The sequence below is a fragment of the Pseudophryne corroboree genome, chromosome 11 (assembly GCF_028390025.1).
Source record: "Pseudophryne corroboree isolate aPseCor3 chromosome 11, aPseCor3.hap2, whole genome shotgun sequence".
NCBI lineage: Eukaryota > Metazoa > Chordata > Amphibia > Anura > Myobatrachidae > Pseudophryne > Pseudophryne corroboree.
Genome location: NC_086454.1, coordinates 22,155,702 through 22,177,438, shown reverse-complemented (window position 1 = coordinate 22,177,438; position 21,737 = coordinate 22,155,702). Strand labels below are relative to the sequence as shown.

The window sequence follows — 21,737 nt, the reverse complement described above, 5'->3', positions numbered from 1 at the left end:
GTCGTGTGGCAGACCCTGTCACTGAAATGATGGGTTGGTTAAAGTGTGCATGTCCTGTTTTGTTTATACAACATAAGGGTGGGTGGGAGGGCCCAAGGATAATTCCATCTTGCACCTCTTTTTTCTTTTCTTTTTCTTTGCATCATGTGCTGATTGGGGTGGGTTTTTTGGAAGGGACACCCTGCGTGACACTGCAGTGCCACTCCTAGATGGGCCCGGTGTTTGTGTCGGCCACTAGGGTCGCTAATCTTACTCACACAGCTACCTCATTGCGCCTCTTTTTTTCTTTGCGTCATGTGCTGTTTGGGGAGGGTTTTTTGGAAGGGACATCCTGCGTGACACTGCAGTGCCACTCCTAGATGTGCCCGGTGTTTGTGTCGGCCACTAGGGTCGCTAATCTTACTCACACAGCTACCTCATTGCGCCTCTTTTTTTCTTTGCGTCATGTGCTGTTTGGGGAGGGTTTTTTGGAAGGGACATCCTGCGTGACACTGCAGTGCCACTCCTAGATGGGCCCGGTGTTTGTGTCGGCCACTAGGGTCGCTTATCTTACTCACACAGCGACCTCGGTGCAAATTTTAGGACTAAAAATAATATTGTGAGGTGTGAGGTATTCAGAATAGACTGAAAATGAGTGTAAATTATGGTTTTTGAGGTTAATAATACTTTGGGATCAAAATGACCCCCAAATTCTATGATTTAAGCTGTTTTTTAGTGTTTTTTGAAAAAAACACCCGAATCCAAAACACACCCGAATCCGACAAAAAAAATTCGGTGAGGTTTTGCCAAAACGCGTTCGAACCCAAAACACGGCCGCGGAACCGAACCCAAAACCAAAACACAAAACCCGAAAAATTTCAGGCGCTCATCTCTAGTATTTACCCTGCACAGAAACAATATAACCCACCCAAATCTAACTCTCTCTGCACGTTACATCTGCCCCACCTGCAGTGCACATGGTTTTGCCCAACTGCTAACAAATTACCCCCATTTCCCTTCAGCAGAATGTTTAACGAGTGCTTTCCGTATGTTCACTGCGCTAGAAAGTCTATTAGTATACACATAAAGCAGGTATGGACACAATGTATGGCCAGCATATTCCAGGGTGAAACAAATCATTGTGTTTGAGCCTGAGAACGAGTGTTCAGAACCAATAAATGCCAACGCGATAACTATACGCATTTGTGATTGGACGTCACACAAGTTATTTTAATACATTCTTGCAGAAGGATTTTGTGCATCCAAGAAGTTTATTGCCAAACGACGATAAGATCGGGGAGGACGCACATCTGAAGGATCTGGCATAGTACGGGTTAGCGTCAGAAAGACCTGGCACTCGCTTGTTACATACATAAAATAATCCCCATTATTACGCTGTATATTTCTCTTCTCCTCGGTCCCTCGCTTTGTGCTGGCTGGTATACTCGTGGTACAGTTCTTTGAACACTTCTCTCACTTCCATCTGTAAGGACGCATTTAAGAACTTGATATCACGATCGATGCAAAGGTCCATTATGTGAAAGATTCCTTGTGTCAGATGCTTCTTTACGGCAGGCTGAAGCGTCACCTAGATGAGAAGGGACTTCTTAAATCATTATAAGGTTTTCATTCTTTAGCGCTGCACATTCCGCTCCTGCGATTCTGAATCTAGTTCTGATGCATTTGCACGCATAAGTAACAAAATGTATTAGTCAATCACAGGCGTATAAAAGGGAGGGGCTAATCTTGAAGCGCCATGTTGGAGCATCCTGGGGTGCCTCCAGGTGCAGTATTCTCCCACAGCTTTATTTGTCGGGGCTCCACCCAGTGCAAACCCCGTCGCCCAGCACTGGGACGTGACTTACTGGCCCTGCATCACAATGGGCCTACATTGCGTCTGAGTATGCCCCCCTCATTCTCCTACCCACCCGAACGAAGATCTGATCAAAATGTTATCCCACTCCTACTTCTGCCACTAGTTACCTGCTATTGTGTTTTTTTTTTTTTTTTCTCTCCATTGCTCGCTTCCAACCCACCACGTGTTTTTCCTGTAATGTTTACCTCCACTGATTGCACACCTTTCCATTGTGCCCTACATGCAGGGTACATCATACTACTACATAAGCATCAGTTTTCCCATATATGAACTTGGCCCTTGTATGGCTCACCTCCCACAGTGTAACCTTCAAAGTGCACCTAACATGGCGGCCCCATATGGTACACTTGTGGATGGGATGAAAAATACATGGACCTTGTGGTTTTGTTGGAACCCTACTCTAAACTGTAGGACTCTGAAATCACCCCCATTTTGTGTCATCTCTTCTAGGGGTAGACTATTCCACCCTGGGTAATCCTACGCTTAGCGCCCAAGATGGCTGCTGCACCTGGTACCTATAAGGGTGGAATACACAACCCTTGGAAGTTATTACCCAAAATGCCTGCACCAATCCTGCGTTATGCTTTCTGTGGGCTTAAGATTTTTCTTTTATGTCTGTGTTGCTTGTCTATTGTTGTATTACTCAAATCCTCTGTATCATGTGCATTGTTTTTGATGACTGTAAAGCGCCTTGAGTCCTGTTGGAGAAAGAGCGCTATATAAATAAAATTATTATTATTATTATTATTATTACCTTCCGCAGCGCGTGTGCACAGTGTGAGACAATGGGCCTACCTGCCGCAGCGGGTGTGCACAGTGTGAGACAATGGACCTACCTTACGCAGCGAGTGTGCACTGTGTGAGACAATGGGCCTACCTTCCGCAGCGCGTGTGCACAGTGTGAGACAATGGGCCTACCTGCCGCAGCGCGTGTGCACAGTGTGAGACAATGGGCCTACCTGCCGCAGCGCGTGTGCACAGTGTGAGACAATGGACCTACCTTACGCAGCGAGTGTGCACAGTGTGAGACAATGGACCTACTTACGCAGCGCGTGTGCACAGTGTGAAACAATGGACCTACCTTACGCAGCGCGTGTGCACAGTGTGAAACAATGGGCCTACCTTACGCAGCGAGTGTGCACAGTGTGAGACAATGGGTCTACCTCCCGCAGCGAGTGTGCACTGTGTGAGACAATGGGCCTACCTTCCGCAGTGCGTGTGCACAGTGTGAGACAATGGACCTACCTTACGCAGCGAGTGTGCACAGTGTGAGACAATGGGTCTACCTCCCGCAGCGAGTGTGCACTGTGTGAGACAATGGGCCTATCTTCTGCAGCGAGTGTGTACAGTGTGAGACAATGGACCTACCTTACGCAGCGAGTGTGCACAGTGTGAGACAATGGGTCTACCTCCCGCAGCGAGTGTGCACTGTGTGAGACAATGGGCCTATCTTCTGCAGCGAGTGTGTACAGTGTGAGACAATGGACCTACCTTACGCAGCGAGTGTGCACAGTGTGAGACAATGGGTCTACCTCCCGCAGCGTGTGTGCACTGTGTGAGACAATGGGCCTATCTTCTGCAGCGAGTGTGTACAGTGTGAGACAATGGGCCCACCGTCCGCAGCCAGTGTGTACAGTGTGAGACAATGGGTATACTTTACCTTCTGCAGCTCGTGTACATATTGGGAAACAATAGAAGTGGAAAACACAGTGAACTCCTCGGTTTTTGCAGCAATGTGAGTGTACATCCGTTCCACTAGTTGTGCACATTTTAGTATCGTCTCCGATTCATTAGCGGCACCTATAAAAGAACAAGCAAATGAAATATATATGTGGCTACAACTCACGGAATATGTGGAAGTGATGATTACTCAATAAGACGGATTACAATTGACCTCCAAGTTTGGTCAGGGCCGGTGGAAAATCCAGACATAAGCAACAGGGAGAAATAGATGGGGAAACGTAAGAGAAAGATGAAGAAAGGGGGCAATGGGGAGAGCTAGGTAAGAAACAGGACAGGAGGAGAGCGACAGGGGAACGGATCGGTTCTGCTAGCGAGCCGGTGAATGACAGGTGCGGAATATTAGTATGACAATTACCTTTCTCTCCTTTCTGACGTCCCTCGTGCATGACGGATGAAACCAGCCGGTGAAAAATGTTCAAAAATGTTGCAACTGCTTTCAGCATCACCTTCAGGCGGCATAGGATAAAACACACAAAGAAGAGGGGAAAAAGAAATATAATAAATATAAAAAGTACTGCAAAACAACCGAGACCAGGATGAACACAGAACTGGTGCTTCACATACAACTACACATAAAAACTACAAATGTCACTACTGCGATATAGAAGAGTACTATGTACTGCAAACTTCTCAATACAAATAGTGAAAGAAGGAACAGCGAAAATAATTAGATAAAAGGTTTCTGATTATATTAATAAAAAAAAAAAATGGCTGTCACGCCCGGTACGTTTTATAGACTCAAAAATCCATCCTGCCGTTTTCCAGAGCGCCATTTCACTCTGATAGATGTATTCCTCCCCTCCACTCGTGCCCACCGACAGCATTAGCAAGTCAGCAGTTCACAAGCTCCCGTCGGCACAAAAACAATAGCAGTAGCTTAACTAGCAGTGGTGTGAGCAGGACACCACCATCCAAGTGGGTTGGTCCTGTCACTTGCAGAGCCTCAGGTTGGATTAAGGCCATCAGGTGATCGGTAGATTCATAAAACAAAAGTTTAAAAATAAAAATATCTAAGCAAACATAAAAAAAAAAATGTTCTTGTAGAACGTGAGGGTACCTTGGGATGACACTGTAGACAAGAGAACAGCACTTCATGTATCGCCAGGAACACGCTGTAATATTCTTCAGCCTTCAAGTGATCGAGCGGCACCGTTAAAACTGGGCTGAATGAGAGCGTAACGTGGTGCGGATTCAGCAGATCCATTTCTCCCCGTCTTAATAACAAGGCGATAGTGTCTAGCACTGGCACGGCAATGCTGGTGAGCAGTGAGCGGTCCTTGCACACTTCTGTGCAGAGCGTCTGCGGAAGGAGAACACACAAATAGGTTAGACTCTTTCTAGACATGCAGAGATGAACGCAAGTCGGCGGTAATTGCACCTGCATTGCGTGCACGGAACTAAACGTAGATATCTGCCGATGTGCAGAGCTGTGTACATCTATGCCGTCCCTGAGCGCGCACGTAATTACATGCAAGCTCTACTCCAAATAGCCCACGATCTCGGCGTCATGCACGGTGGTTTGTGTGTTTTATGGCATTGTGCGGCATACACCATATCTAATCTCATTACTAGACACCATGCACAGTTATTATTTAAACCGCAAATAAAAACCTATTAATGTGCATCTTATTATAAAACTATTGTGATAATCGCCTATAATGCATAGTAGAAGGCTGGAATGGCAGCTCATAGTGGGCGGGATGTACCATGCAATTGGGAGGGAGTGTTAAAGGACCCAGCAAATAATATTTCACATACTGTATTTGTTTTCACAGCTTTTAATAGAACGGATTTTCTCTAATAGAATATATATTGATTACGGTATAAAAATGTGTAATTGCCTTTTTAATGCTACAAATACAGATATCAGTGCCAAACCAGGGCTACGTGTGCTGCTAGCTGTGTACTGCAAGTAAAGCAGTCTCCTCTTGCAAGGCCAGTGACCGGATCTCTGAACAGCACTATGTAAAGAAGCCTGTGGCCCTCACCTACTGACCTGCTGATGTCGGCTATAGGCAAACAGGGACGCAGACTAAACCAGTTTACCGAGCAGAGCCAGAGCCCCAGGGGACCGCGCAGCTCCCCTTCAGCTCTGTCCCACCCGCCCCCAGCACAGTGACGGGCGCTTGTGCTGTGATTTCATTTGCAACTGCACCGTCTGTATAGCCATGGTCATTAGGTCGACACTTTTTTTGGGGGGGGGAGTTGATATTTCTTGACCAACATTTTTATCTGGGACCGCCGACCACTGAAATGCGTTTGCTCGCCATGCATCGGGCGCGGTGGCTCGCTACAAGGTTTATAACCAACTCAATGCCCACTTGAGGTGTGAACAGGTCCAGCAATCCCCCCCCCCCAAAAAAAAAACTGTCGATCTCGCCCATGTCGACCTCCCATACCTGTCTACCTTCTGTATCGATCTACTTACTGTCGACTTCAGCGGTCGGCCAAATGACTGTCGACCTAGACAGGGTCGACTTAAAGACCGGATACCCCATGGGAAGCACCAGCGATTCTATTGTCCTGTATTTTTATTCTTTTATGAGAATGCTCGTCCTGTACAGACGCTGACTTACGCAGCCTGGGCAGCCATCATTAGGTGGGGAGAGCCTACACAGGGGAATGTGCTAGTTACAGTGTGGACCCAGCGCACTGCAGCCAGAAACTGCGGCTCCGCTGGCTGAGCTGTTCTGCCTGCTGATAAAGAAACCGCACAGCTGGGTTCAGAAGCTCAAGGTGTAGCATAAGTCTGAGAGTAGGACTACAGAGCCCAGAATGCACATGATGAACCCCAACATCTCTGCAGTCAGCCCAATACTGCTGATGGAGGCTGCCATAAAAAGCGGCACCAAATTTAAATGACAATAAACGGAACAAAATTTAAATCTACGATAAAAAGGGGAGGCGGCAGAAAACTGCACTCTCTGGAATAGCCACCATGAGAACCGCAGACTGGAGAGCTGGCTCCGGTCTGTAGCTTACCGCTATTCTGCTCTACCGCACCCCCAGGTCACCCAACGCGGTCTCCGGAGACTGCAGCAACGTGAACAGGACCCTGAGAAGCAGTTTGAGCTTCAATAGTTTTAACTACTTAATGCTGACCCCCCTCTAAACCCAGATTGGATGGTGGAGGAATAACAGCCAATCTGGGCCAGTGACGGGTTACTCTTTCTGCATTCCAAGTGCCTGCGTTTGTTCTTCGCTATGGACAGAACCTGCACTGATTTGTTTCTACATTTTATGATATTATATCAATATATTTAAATGTTATTTCACAGGAAAGTATTTGGACACTGGATTATGAAAACGTTTGACACCTACCACTAGTGCGGTTGTAATCTGAGACGCCGTGCACCAGAACAATTTCCTTTTGTCTTCCGTTAACGGACAATTAAGTAGCAGTTTGGTCAGTGTGATGCTGGCAAATAGTTCCTGCAAAACACAACAACCACCGGCGTGAAAATAGCGCATCAGACAACCATCTTTCCAAACGAGGACATTACTATGTGTCCAGCAATTTCTTACAGTAGGAATCGCGTATGAATACATAATAAAAAAATAACTAAATAAAAAAAGACAGAAAACGCATGTAGCATAATACCTTATAAAAAACGTAAAACATCCATTGGGGTTAAATAAGTAAAATGGTGAAATAAAGGGGGTAATTCCGAGTTGATCGCAGCAGCAAATTTGTTAGCAGTTGGGCAAAACCATTTGCACTGCAGGTGGGGCAGATGTAACGTGCAGAGAGAGCTGGATTTGGGTGGGGTGTGTTCAAACTGAAATCTAAATTGCAGTGTAAAAATAAAGCAGCCAGTATTTACCCTGCACAGAAACAATATAACCCACCCAAATCGAACTCTCTCTGCACATGTTATATCTGCCTCCCCTGCAGTGCACATGGTTTTGCCCAACTGCTAACAAACTTGATGATGCGATCAACTCGGAATTACCTCCAAAGTGCTCCAACATCACACCGCCGTTATCAAAAAACCTTTGTTGTACAGGACACGGCAGAGGTATTCACTGCCCCAGTTGTGGGATTTGTGCTTTTTTGCCTATTTATTGATTTGTCTGGGTAAATGTATACACTAGTGATGAGCAGGTTCGGTTCCTCGGGATCCGAACCCCCCCGAACTTCACCCAATTTACACGGTTCCGAGGCAGACTCGGATCCTCCCGCCTTGCTCGGTTAACCTGAGCGCGCCCGAACGTCATCATCCCGCTGTCGGATTCTCGCGAGATTCGTATTCTATATAAGGAGCCGCGCGTCGCCGCCATTTTCACTCGTGCATTGGAGATGATAGCGAGAGGACGTGCAGCGTTCTCTCAGTTTCTGTGCTCAGTGTGCTGCAAATATCTGTGCTCAGTGTTCTGCAAATCTGTGCTCAGTGTGCTGCAAATATCTGTGCTCAGTGTGCTGCAAATATCTACGTTCTCTGCCTGAAAACGCTCCATATCTGTGCTGCATTGTAGTATATAGGAGTACAGTGCATAATTTTGCTGACCACCAGTATACATAAAGCAGTACGGTACAGTAGTCCATTGCTCTACCTCTGTGTCATCAAGTATACTATCCATCCATACCTGTGCTGCATTTTAGTTGTGCGCAGTATATAGTAGGAGGGGACAGTGCAGAATGTTGCTGTGACCACCAGTATATATATATATATATAGCAGTACGGTACAGTAGTCCATTGCTCTACCTCTGTGTCGTCAAGTATACTACAAAAGTTCAGTAAAATGACCCAAAAATCAAAATTAAAAGCGTCTGATGAGAAGCGTAAACTTGCCAATATGCCATTTACGACACGGAGTGGCAAGGAACGGCTGAGGCCCTGGCCTATGTTCATGGCTAGTGGTTCAGATTCACATGAGGATGGAAGCACTCATCCTCTCGCTAGAAAACTGCAGTGCCACTCCTAGATGGGCCAGGTGTTTGTGTCGGCCACTTGGGTCGCTTAGCTTAGTCACACAGCTACCTCATTGCACCTCTTTTTTTTCTTTGCATCATGTGCTGTTTGGGGACTATTTTTTAAATCTGCCATCCTGTCTGACACTGCAGTGCCACTCCTAGATGGGCCAGGTGTTTGTGTCGGCCACTTGGGTCGCTTAGCTTAGCCATCCAGCAACCTCGGTGCACCTCTTTTTTTCTTTGCATCATGTTCTGTTTAGGGACTATTTTTTAAATCTGCCATCCTGTCTGACACTGCAGTGCCACTCCTAGATAGGCCAGGTGTTTGTGTCGGCCACTTGGATCGCTTAGCTTGGTCATCCAGCGACCTTGGTGCAAATTTTAGGACTAAAAATAGTATTGTGAGGTGCTCAGAATAGACTGGAAATGAGTGGAAATTATGGTTATTGAGGTTAATAATACTATGGGATCAAAATTACCCCCAAATTCTAGGATTTAAGCTGTTTTTTAGGGGTTTTTGTAAAAAAACACCCGAATCCAAAACACACCCGAATCCGACAAAAAAATTTCAGGGAGGTTTTGCCAAAACGCGTCCGAATCGAATCCAAAACCCGAAAAACTTCCGGTGCACATCACTAGTATATACATACAGAACACACGTTTCATGATATGAGGAAGGCCCAGTGCATTCTGGGATCTGAAAGTTTAACGGTTTGGTGCCTGGTTCTCTCCAAACCACCTATACCCCATGGTAAATCCTGTGGAGCCTATGGACCCTGACGAAGAAACATGTTTCATGATTTTTGTGCACCAAATCATGTCTAATGTGTATCTCTCGCTACCCCCTCACTTTCTAAATAAATAAACCAACCTTATAGTTGTTCTTCCACAAGTTGGAAACTTCGAGGCCGTACAAGGTAGCTTTCATTATAGTGCAGAACTCCTCACAGCTACAGTTCTCCGCCATCTGAGTAAATAAGTCATTTATCTGTACTTCTGCACTCTGCACAAACTCGCTGTCCGTCCTGGCACCTCAGACATGAACAGAGCGTACAGCAAGTTACAACGTATATACAAACAATAGTACACAAGAAGTTTCTTTATAGTGTTAGAGCCCTATGGACACAAATTGCATTTACATTCTCAGGTGTTAATGTATCCTTTAAAGCAGCAATCCGAGGTTGGCTAATATTTTACCATACACGTGGGGGTCATTTACCGGAGCCCCAATAACAGAGCAGCCCCCAGGGCACCGGTGAATGGTAACCAGGGAGGGGGAACTTTGTCTGGTTCGGTCTCACAGCCCTGAATGAAACTTGTAGCAGATCATTGTGGGCGAGTAGAACGACCAATCAGAAGCCCCCCCAGAGATTACGGCGTGGTCTGAATGGTCCTCCAGCTGAAATCCACCCTCCGCAGCCACTTTAGTGGTAGACTTAGAAGGGTTCCCTTGGCAGTGGTAATATACATTGGGTAGCTATAAAACATCACTATCAGATTTGCATCAATGAACCAGGTTAGTAAACTATAGTAAACAAACATTTGTTTCCAATGTTAAAAGGCTTCCCCCACCCCCCCATACATCTGTCCCAATTCTCTGGTCCCTCAACGTCGGGTTGTGGAATCGGGAATACTCAACATGTTGAAAAATATCCCGATTCAATGAATCTGACCTGAAGAAGGGGAATTTTAACATGAAGGATTTCCTGGACAGAACGCTGATCATCGATGGCCGTCGATCAGCGTTTTTAGGCGGTTTGGGGAATCAAGAAAACGGCCTCTTGATGTATGGGGCCCTTAAGTCAGTGTTTCCCAACTCCTCAGGGACCATTAACAGTGCATGTTTTTCAGATCTCCTAGTTGGTGCACAGGTGACACATTTTAAAGATCCACAGGGTGGGAGCTAATTATTTAACGTGCTACAGAGATAAGACCTAGGAAACCTGCACTGTTAGGGGTCCCTGAGGACCAGCGTTAGGAAACACTGGTCTAAGTAGAACCGGATAGATAAAAGCTATTTGCAGTGACCGTAAATGACTGAGTGGGCGTTCATTACTTCCGACACCCCAAAAGCACCAGAATTTGCTGCGCAAGTGGCTAAAACAGACTAAAATACTGCCAGCAACGCAAAACATCCCATTTGGGACACTTTTCGCACATTTCTGCTCACCACCTCCAAGCTCTCTGCATTCGCGCCCAAACGGCAGAACATAATTGCTGCCAGCGGGTGCCCAAATAACAACTGAATCGCCCCCAATTGTGTGGTACACTAATCATACAGTAGTTCAGCTGCTGTAAGGACAGAAATGTAACAGGAAATACTTACTAGCAAGCAGTTTCTTCAAAGCGACGAAGACAGCGATGACCACCGTTTCCTGGGCAGTGTGAATCTCTTTCACCCCAATGCACATTTTCAAATAGCGCAAGGCGGACTTTAGGAACGCATCCTGCTTCTTGGCGTAACAAAGCTCCCTCAGAATCTGCGAGCAAAAGCTTCTGTATAGTTCCGCGTTCTGGAGGCCGTCTCTAGAGTGGCAGCTGAGCTCCGCTTCGAGAAGGGTGGTTGTGCAGGACACTAGGAATGAAGGTAACACCTGACACGGCTCACTGGCCTTTACGCACTGTCGGACAACCGCGTTCATTTTTACAACAACTTGTTGCAAGAGAGAAGACAAGACCTCCGTCCGCTGTCTATCCCCCTTTTGTTTCTGGATGTAGGCTGCCAAATGGTTGCACAAACTGTTGAGTGCAACAATAAACAATTGACCCACTCTAGAGGTCCAGTCTTTGCTGTCTGCATTGGGAAGAGCATTCACCAAGAAGGTCGCCAGTTTCTCTAGATTAAGTACAAGGCTCTGTTTTCTCTCGAAGACCAGCATAAGGAAGGCTTCGAAAAAACTCTGCATCACGTAGACAAATTCTGCCCAACACCGTTCCTTCTCATCGTCAGCCAAACGCCACTTGGCGGACTGGATGCCCGTCATAACAATCGTTACTACGTCACTGGCGTAGAGCAGCTTGAATACAGAATTGGCATGTTTCCCACTTAAGAGGCGCGTCATCAGACTGTAGCACACGTGCGCAAGACGGAGGTTGAGAAGGCCGCTTGTACTGGCCAAGGACAACAGCGCGAGAAGGCAGCGACACTGGTCTGTGGGCGTCAGACTGTCGGGCTGCAATGCAGAAATACATTCTATCACACCGATGATATCGTTCAGATCAGACTCGCTTAAATTTACGGTGACCTGAGCTGCGGTCATTGAGGATATACGGAGCCCAGCGTTCTGCAGATTCTGCATGCACGGGGAGTATTCAGGACCCGAGGAGCTGATTTTCGGATTGGAACTTATCGTAGCTTTGTTGTATGCAGAAACAGAGTCCTCGTGCCAATGTATGTCTTTGGCAGAGAGCAGATGAAGAATCTCCCTTACGGCAGCTTGCTCTCTCAGTAACAGGGCACACTTCTTTATAATACTGTTTATAAAAGCACACTGCAACAACGGCATCTCCGCAAACAAGTCACTATGGAGCAAACTCACAGATACGTCTTCCAAAGTAACTGAAGAATCATCGTAGATGCGGTCAGGTGCGTCTTGCGCCGACACCACTGTGTCAAGGAGAAAGTCTGTTATATGGTTGATATCGTCCTGCGGTAGATACGGAAGGAGGAGTAGGAGATTGGACGCAATAAGGTGCCAACGAGCCACAGGGAAACAGGCAACATTAACCGCACAGGCATTTCCACTCCAAGGCTCCTGATGCTTGGGGACTGTAAGACAACTACCAGAATGAACAACCAAGGACGCAGCTGCTTGAACAGTGAGTTGATCATACTCGTTTGGGGAGTAAGCCTGCATCAGAACATGTTTCAGCTTCTGAACGGAGAGAAGCTGGAGGCAGAACATGCTGACCGGATTAGATACAGTGCAAAGTCCATAGATTTTCCTCCAACATTCTTTATCTTCGAAGAACAACGAGAAGTCCCAACCTTTCATCTTCGAGTCAGATGGAAGGGACGGTCTCAGCTGAGATACATATTTGCTGCAATTCAGTGTAGTGACGGTGTCCACTTCTATCCATGTGTAGAGAAGAAGGAGGGCAGCATCGCAGAGTTTCTGAAGCCACGTAGGACCTGCATTTACATCCTTCAGAAGCTCTAGAGACGGACAGATCAGTTCATCCGCCATTTGTTTCATTAGGTTTTGGAAGCGTTTGAGAACAGGCACTGGGGTATTATTGTCCAACGTCTTCATGTTAAACATCAAGAAATGAAGAATAGAACTTACAGAAAACAATTTTAAGCAAAGATCTGGGTTACCTTTAATGTCTGGAAGGATAAAACCATGACACCTCTCCAATACCATGTCCCAAATATCCAAAATTTGATTATGGGGAAGCTGAACAAGACATTCCGTCAGATTTACAGTTGAAGAAACAAATGGTGGTTCTCTTAATTCATCAGCTCCCATTCGACATATCACCATTAGAATGTCTTTGAAGAGTTTTGGAAATTGGCGAAGCTTGGTGTAGGTCTGCAGAAGACTGCTGATCAACGCTTCCTGTGCTTTACTGGTGGGAGCGTCTGAAAGGTCTACACCGATCCACGCATGCGACAATAGGTCCTCAAGATCGGGTTCAACTATAAGGTGATTTAATAGGTTTAAATTTTTCAAGCAACGGAACCAAGAAGCCGAAGAGGTGCACGGTCGGCCCACTAGGGTTTCCGCTAGAGTACGGTAGAACTGGAACTGAACATCACGGTGCCTTATGTGGTCCACAGCAACGTTGTAAATATTATGGCTGAGAACAAGGTTTAGCAGCTGCTCCAGAGAAGAGAGACCCATGGTCCAGCCTGAAGAAGGTGCTTTTGGGCCCTTGCGCTTTACTGCCACTGATGACCGAATACATGTGAACAGTTTGACAAGCATGTGAAAGCAGACCAATTCTTTTCCATCTTTGCAGTAAGAGTCTAAAAACAGTTTATACAAAAGAGGGAGAGAATCGGCTACAACTGCAAGGTGCGTGTCCGCGTCACAAAAAGTCACGTCTCCCAGTTTTGCAGTGATGCACGATGCTGGAGACAGAAGCCCTCTAAGAGATCCTTTTTTCTTCTCGGACTTGTCCAATTCGGGCAGGAGCTCTTCTTTGTAGAATGACAGAAGATCATCGTGGAAGAAAGCACTATGAAGTACAGATTCTAGGTTACGTTCAATGTCTTTGACTAGGTTGTAGCATTCACGGTTATTATTCTTACCAAAAACATGGATGCCCAAAGCATTCTTTAAAACCAAACACGGTTGGAAAAGCTGGGCGAGAACATGTGTAAAAACTCTGTTGGGGTTTCCCTGCTGTCTCTGTACTTGTAGGTATTGTATCAAGGATGTGTGAAGGACACTTAATACTTGAGGTGTGATGGTCTGATCTGAAGCCAAGCAGTGGCGAGCTAATGTACATAGCTTACGTAGTAGGTCTACCATCAGCTCATATTTGGCTGTGTAGACACAAGCGATGGCGGGCATAGATAAAACACCATGGCAACAGCTTAAAACCGTTCCAATGCCAGCCGGAGGGATCTCTTTTGTAGATGAGGTTTCGATAAAATCATTCATAACCTATAATAAAAAAGAAAATAAAGTTAGTGACATCTTTAATAAATAGAGCACTGCCCACAAGGGAACGCACCTTATAGCAGCCTGCTGGAAAATAAAAATAAAATATTGCAAGATAACTTGACATTGGGCCTAATTCAGACCTAATCGCTAGCAGCCAATTTTTGCACTGCTGCGATCAGATAGTCGCCGCCTACAGGGGAGTGTATCTTAGCTGTGCAAGTGTGCGATCGCATGTGTAGCAGAGCTGTACAAACAGATCTTGTGCAGTCTCTGCGCAGCGCAGGACTTACTCAGCCACTGTGATCACATCAGCCTGTCCGGGACCGGAACTGACGCCAGGAACCCTCCCTGCAAACGCATGGACACCCACAAATGCCCTCTTCCTGTCAAACTCCTTGCGATCGCCCGTGCAAACGGATCCGTCGTACAAACCCATCGCTGAGTGGCGATCCGCTTTGTACCCGTGCAACACGCCTGTGCATTGCGGTGCATACGCATGCGCAGTTTGGACCTGATCGCCTGCTGTGCAGAAACGCACAGCAGTGATTAGGTCTGAATTACCCCCATATTCCAAACCAGGATCTACATATTAGTAGGATTACCATTTGTGGACGGAGAGTGGGTGCGGCTGGGCTGCATTTCCATAAAATGGGGGAATGTTTGGCCATTTTTCTAGGGTGGCGGGGCCAGCGTCTGCGTCTCCCGACGCATATTTACTGGCCTTGCAAGTGGGCTGCTCCGCTCGCTACATTCAGTATTTAACAAAAATCAGTAAACTAAGATTACAGCTATTTGCCCCTGTCCTGTGTGCGCCATCCATGCCCCCCGGTCTGGCCACACTGTGCACCCACCAGAAAGTCTCTCTCCATTCATGTTTATTACCTGAGCGACGGCAATGCGCAGTTTTACAGATTTCCCCTCTGCCGCCAGACTTTGTAGCCTCTTGCTGCGTAAGACGCTGTCGAGAAAGCCCCAAAGTTTCTGTTCAACATCTTCGTCCAGATTAATCTTCTTTGTGTGATGCCCGACTAGCGCATGGCTGACCCAGTCCAGCAAGACCTGTAACACAAGGTCACACATCAGAGACTCACAATACACATATAATACAATGCCGCTTATTAGTAGTTACACTCTGGGTGGACTTGCAGCCTCCAGGGCGCCCGGGACTGACAAAATAGGAAACGGTGCCGCTGAGGAATGATAGCGGATGCCTGCACTTATCCTCTATGTTACTGCCCCCTCCTCCCCTACAGCCCACGCTCCCATCAGTCACCGAGAGCCTGAACTCGCTATACCATTGGATGGCCGCCCTCTCTGTCTGGGCTTGCCATCCCCCCCCTGATGGTGGCCCTGGCAGCTGCCTCCTCACAGGAAAGAGAAGGGTTATAGAGACATACACAGGACATTCCTCAGCATGTAATGCCGCCATCACACTGGGATATAAGGCGGGGCGGCCCCCCCTCTCTATCTGGGCCCGCAGTCCCCCCCTGGTGGCGGCCCTGGCAGCTGCCTCCTCACAGGAAAGAGAAGGGTTATAGAAACACATACAGGACATTCCTCAGCATGTAATACCGCCATCACACGGGGATATAAGGCGGGGCAGCCCCCCCTCTCTATCTGGGCCCGCAGTCCCCCCCTGGTGGCGGCCCTAGCAGCTGCCTCCTCACAGGAAAGAGAAGGGTTATAGAAACATATACAGGACATTCCTCAGCATGTAATGCCGCCATCACACTGGGATATAAGGCGGGGCGGCCCCCCCTCTCTATCTGGGCCCGCAGTCCCCCCCTGGTGGCGGCCCTGGCAGCTGCCTCCTCACAGGAAAGAGAAGGGTTATAGAAACACATACAGGACATTCCTCAGCATGTAATACCGCCATCACACGGGGATATAAGGCGGGGCAGCCCCCCCTCTCTATCTGGGCCCGCAGTCCCCCCCTGGTGGCGGCCCTGGCAGCTGCCTCCTCACAGGAAAGAGAAGGGTTATAGAGACATATACAGGACATCACGCCGGGATATAGGAGACAGGGCGCTCTGCGGTGACTGACCTGCTCCTTGTTAGGGATGAAGCACTGGTGAGTGACCCAGGCAAAGTGGGCCAGCTTTATCTTCTCACCCCAGGGCACCTTAGAGTTCCTCAGCTTCAGGTGGAGGCCGGAGTATATGGCAGCCATGGCCCCGGTGTCCCGAGCTCCGGGGCAGAGTCACACAGTGATACAATGTAACATACAGGGGGTCAGTCCCCGTTACCCGCCGGTGTCCCGAGCTCCGGGGCAGAGTCACACAGTGATACAATGTAACATACAGGGGGTCAGTCCCCGTTACCCGCCGGTGTCCCGCACTCTGGGGCAGAGTCACACAGTGATACAATGTAACATACAGGGGGTCAGTCCCCGTTACCCGCCGGTGTCCCGAGCTCCGGGGCAGAGTCACACAGTGATACAATGTAACATACAGGGGGTCAGTCCCCGTTACCCGCCGGTGCCCCGCACTCTGGGGAGGGAGCAGAGTTACAGTGTGACAGTCACAGGCAGTAGGGATACATTGCGAGGAGGAGGACAGTGATACAATGTAACAGAGGGCGGCAGATACGGGTCAGCCCCCGGTCCCCTCCGCTCTGCGGCTCCCACGTGTGGTCAGTGTACCCGGCAGCCGGCGTGTGACGCGCCCGATAGTCGCACCGCGCTGACGTCTGACACGGAAGCGATAGTGCAGCGACTCATTGGTCGCATGACAGGCAGTGACGGGCGGCTCCCTCCCCCCCGTGTAGCACTGCAGGTGTGTGACTCCGTGTACCCGAGTGCTGGCACTGCAGCGTCCGAGCCGGCTATCTGTGTGCAGGCAGCGTCCGGGCCGGCTATCTGTGTGCAGGCAGTCCGGGCCGGCTATCTGTGTGCAGGCAGTCCGGGCCGGCTATCTGTGTGCAGGCAGCGTCCGGGCCCCCTACCTGTGTGCAGGCAGCAATTGTGCAACTTCTGGGCTGCCTATCTGTGTGCAGGCAGCGTCCGGGCCCCCTATCTGTGTGCAGGTAGCAATTGTGCAACTTCTGGGCTGCCTATCTGTGTGCAGGCAGCGTCCGGGCCCCCTATCTGTGTGCAGGCAGCAATTGTGCAACTTCTGGGCTGGCTATCTGTGTGCAGGCAGCGTCCGGGCCCCCTATCTGTGTGCAGGCAGCAATTGTGCAACTTCTGGGCTGCCTATCTGTGTGCAGGCAGCGTCCGGCCCCCCTATCTGTGTGCAGGCAGCAATTGTGCAACTTCTGGGCTGGCTATCTGTGTGCAGGCAGCGTCCGGGCCGGCTATCTGTGTGCAGGCAGCGTCCGGGCCGGCTATCTGTGTGCAGGCAGCGTCCGGGCCGCCTATCTGTGTGCTGCGTCTGGTTTGCTCTTAAAAAATGTGTTTGTGTCCAAACACCCAGAGGGTAATGCGGTTGTTTTGGGAGAGTCTGCGCGGGGATATAGAATTGTTCTGCAGGCGCCATTATTGCTCTTGTTGCGATAATACACCAGGTTTTGATGCAGAAAGCGGCTACATTCATATGAAGTATTGGGTGCGCTGCCGACACAGCAGTTTGGGCGTCCGAGAGGCTGACTTTCTACAGATCCCCGCGTCCTTGAAATTCGTGGCTTGGGTATTGGTGACCAGCGTTTGGGATCCCGGGATTTAGAATGCCGGCGGGGGGAGGGCAAGCGCAGGAAAGCCCCTTGCAGGTTTGGTGGCAAGCTGCGCTTCCCGCAGGTTCTATTCCCAGGTTCTGTTGTGGGTAGGGATAGTCCCTGTTAGTTGGCATGCCAACTGTTGGGATTTTGAGGGGTCGGGATGCATGCGTCGGTATAGTAACCGGCGGCCTCCTGACAACATCCTAAAATTCCTGCCCATATGCAAAACAGATAATATCTTGCGTTTGGTGCTCAAAGCAATTGAAAATGTAATTGAATTCAAAATACATTTGTGTCCTACCAGCAAGTGTGTGGTATCTGGCCTGTTCAAAATAATTGTCCAGTCTGTGAATGGGCGATATCTTTCCATCACTCTAAAATCCCTCCAGCAAGTGGGCATCATCTGAGACCAGCAAGTGGACATCATCTGGGAACTTCGGAATGATATTTGTGTTCAGCTAGCAAGTGTGCAGTATGTAGGAGGCTCATTAGAACATATCTGTGCTCAGCCAGCTGTGACCCATCATGAGTAAGAATTTAAATCCAAAAACAACAATCTTAATTTCTGTAAGATGCAGCAGCCTCATCTGCAGCGTCCTGGATGGAAATCTCTGTTGGGTTTATTCTTTCCTTTTTCTACGAGAGCGGATGAGCTCTTATACTGCATGTATAAGGGAGAATAGGAGAAGTTCAAAGCAGTACCAAGAGGGACACCTACTGTGAGTGGGAGTGGATTTATGAGACTTAGGAGGTCATTCCGACCTGATTGCACACTAGCTGTTTTTTCCAGCGCTGCGATCAGGTCAAAACTGCGCATGCATATGCACCGCAATGCGCAGGCGCGTCGTACGGGTGCAAAGAGGATCGGTGCTGGGCGATGGATGTAACGAAGAATCCATTCGCACAGCCGATCGCAAGGAGATTGACAGGAAGAAGGCGTTTGTGGGTGTCAACTGACTGTTTTCTGGGAGTGTTTTGAAAAACGCAGGCGTTTGCAGGGCGGGTGTCTGACGTCAATTCCCGGACCGGACAGGCTGAAGTGATCGCAGCGGCTGAGTAAGTCCAGAGCTAGTCAGAAACTGCAAAAAACTTTTTTGTACCGCTCGGCTGCAAAAGAATTCGCACACTTGCAAAGCGAAAATACACTCCCCCATAGGCGGCGACTATCTGATCGCAGTGCTGCAAAAAATAGCTAGCGAGCGATCAACTCGGAATGACCCTCAGAGATGGACTGGTCAGAGAGGTAGGAGGAGGAGAGGGGGGGTCCACAGTGTCTAAAGCAGCAAAGAGGTCACGGAGAATGGGTGTGTTTTTTTATTTATTTCTCTAACGTCCTAGTGGATGCTGGGACTCCGTCAGGACCATGGGGAATAGCGGGCTCCGCAGGAGACAGGGCACATCTAAATAAAGCTTTTAGGATCACATGGTGCGTACTGGCTCCTCCCCCTATGACCCTCCTCCAAGCCTCAGTTAGGTTTTTGTGCCCGTCCGAGAAGGGTGCAATCTAGGTGGCTCTCTTAAAGAGCTGTTTAGAAAGTTTTTTTAGGTTTAAAATCTCAGTGAATCCTGCTGGCAACAGGATCACTGCATCGAGGGACTTAGGGGAGAGATTTCCAACTCACCTGCGTGCAGGATGGATTGGAGTCTTAGGCTACTGGACACTTAGCTCCAGAGGGAGTCGGAACACAGGTCATCCTGGGGTTCGTCCCGGAGCCGCGCCGCCGATCCCCCTTACAGACGCTGAAGACGGAGGTCCGGAAAGCAGGCGGCAGAAGACTCCTCAGTCTTCATGAAGGTAGCGCACAGCACTGCAGCTGTGCGCCATTGTTGCTACACGGCTCACTGATTCAGTCACGGAGGGTGCAGGGCGCTGCTGGGGGCGCCCTGGGCAGCAATATAAAATACCTTTGGTGGCAAAATAAATACATCACATATAGCCATTAAGGCTATATGTATGTATTTAACCCAGGCCAGTTTCTTAAAAAACCGGGAGGAAAGCCCGCCGGAAAAGGGGCGGAGCTTATTCTCCTCAGCACTCAGCGCCATTTTCCTGCTCAGCTCCGCTGGTGAGGAAGGCTCCCAGGACTCTCCCCTGCACTGCACTACAGAAACAGGGTAACAAAGAGAAGGGGGGCATAATTTGGCGATATTGATATATATTAAGAGCGCATATATAAAAAACAACACCTTCTAGGGTTGTTTATATACAATTATAGCGCTTTTGGTGTGTGCTGGCAAACTCTCCCTCTGTCTCCCCAAAGGGCTAAGAGGGTCCTGTCTTCGATTAGAGCATTCCCTGTGTGGCTGCTGTGTGTCGGTACGTGTGTGTCGACATGTATGAGGACGATGTTGGTGTGGAGGCAGAGCAATTGCCGGTAATGGTGATGTCACCCCCTAGGGAGTCGACACCGGAATGGATGGCTTTAGTTATGGAATTACGTGATAATGTTAGCACATTACAAAAGTCAGTTGACGAAATGAGACGCCCGGCAAACCAGTTAGTACCGGTTCAGCAGTCTCAGACACCGTCAGGGGCTGTAAAACGTCCCTTACCTCAGTCAGTCGACACGGGTACCGACACAGATGAATCTAGTGTCGACGGTGAAGAAACAAACGTATTTTCCAATAGGGCCACACGTTATATGATCACGGCAATGAAGGAGGCTTTGCAGATCTCTGATACTGCTGGTACCTCAAAAAGGGGTATTATGTGGGGGGTGAAAAAACTACCTGTAGCTTTTCCAGAATCAGAGGAATTGAATGACGTGTGTGATGAAGCGTGGGTTAACCCAGATAGAAAACTGCTAATTTCCAAGAAGTTATTGGCATTATACCCTTTCCCACCAGAGGTTAGGGCGCGCTGGGAAACACCCCCTAGGGTGGATAAGGCGCTCACACGTTTATCAAAGCAAGTGGCGTTGCCGTCTCCTGATACGGCCGCCCTCAAGGATCCAGCAGATAGGAGGCTGGAAACTACACTGAAGAGTATATACACACATACTGGTGTTATACTGCGACCGGCAATAGCCTCAGCCTGGATGTGCAGTGCTGGGGTAGTGTGGTTGGATTCTCTGACTGAAAATATTGATACCCTGGATAGGGACAGTATTTTATTGACTCTAGAGCAATTAAAGGATGCTTTTCTTTATATGCGAGATGCTCAGAGGGATGTTTGTACTCTAGCATCAAGAGTAAGCGCGATGTCCATATCTGCCAGAAGAAGTTTATGGACGCGACAGTGGTCAGGTGATGCGGATTCCAAAAGACATATGGAAGTATTGCCATATAAAGGAGAGGAATTGTTTGGGGTCGGTCTTTCAGACCTGGTGGCCACGGCAACTGCCGGCAAATCCACTTTTTTACCTCAGACCCCCTCCCAACAGAAAAAGACACCGTCTTTTCAGCCGCAGTCCTTTCGCTCCTATAAAAAGCGACCAAAAGGACAGTCTTATCTGCCGCGAGGCAGAGGAAAGGGTAAGAGAGGGCAGCAAGCAGCCCCTGCCCAGGACCAGAAGCCCGCCCCGGGTTCTACAAAGCCATCAGCATGACGCTGGGGCTTTACAAGCGGACTCAGGAACGGTGGGGGGTCGACTCAAGATTTTCAGCAATCAGTGGGCTCACTCACAAGTGGACCCGTGGGTCCTGCAGATAATATCTCAGGGTTACATGTTGGAATTCGAAAGGTCTCCCCCTCGCCGGTTCCTAAAGTCTGCTTTACCAACGTCTCCCTCAGAAAGGACGTCGGTTTTGGAAGCCATTCACAAGCTGTATTCTCAGCAGGTGATAGTCAAGGTACCCCTCCTACAACAAGGAAAGGGGTATTATTCCACACTATTTGTGGTACCGAAACCGGACGGTTCGGTAAGGCCTATTCTAAACCTGAAATCCTTGAACCTGTACATACAAAAATTCAAGTTCAAGATGGAGTCACTCAGAGCAGTGATAGCGAATCTGGAAG

At 48.6% G+C, this 21,737-nt stretch overlaps 1 protein-coding gene across 1 annotated transcript; it reads right to left on the bottom strand.

Annotated features, from left to right (window-relative positions):
• Nucleotides 1-1,181: 1,181 nt before the first annotated feature.
• Nucleotides 1,182-16,999, bottom strand: URB2 (URB2 ribosome biogenesis homolog). Its single transcript, XM_063946372.1, has 9 exons — nucleotides 16,170-16,999; nucleotides 15,008-15,184; nucleotides 10,840-14,125; nucleotides 9,385-9,545; nucleotides 6,920-7,030; nucleotides 4,656-4,898; nucleotides 3,954-4,044; nucleotides 3,516-3,655; nucleotides 1,182-1,567 (listed from the first exon to the last, which is right to left on the bottom strand). Exons 1-9 carry the CDS (start codon nucleotides 16,293-16,295, stop codon nucleotides 1,370-1,372), a joined length of 4,533 nt encoding a protein of 1,510 aa, XP_063802442.1. The 5' UTR covers nucleotides 16,296-16,999; the 3' UTR covers nucleotides 1,182-1,369.
• Between the last annotated feature and the right edge of the window lie 4,738 nt (nucleotides 17,000-21,737).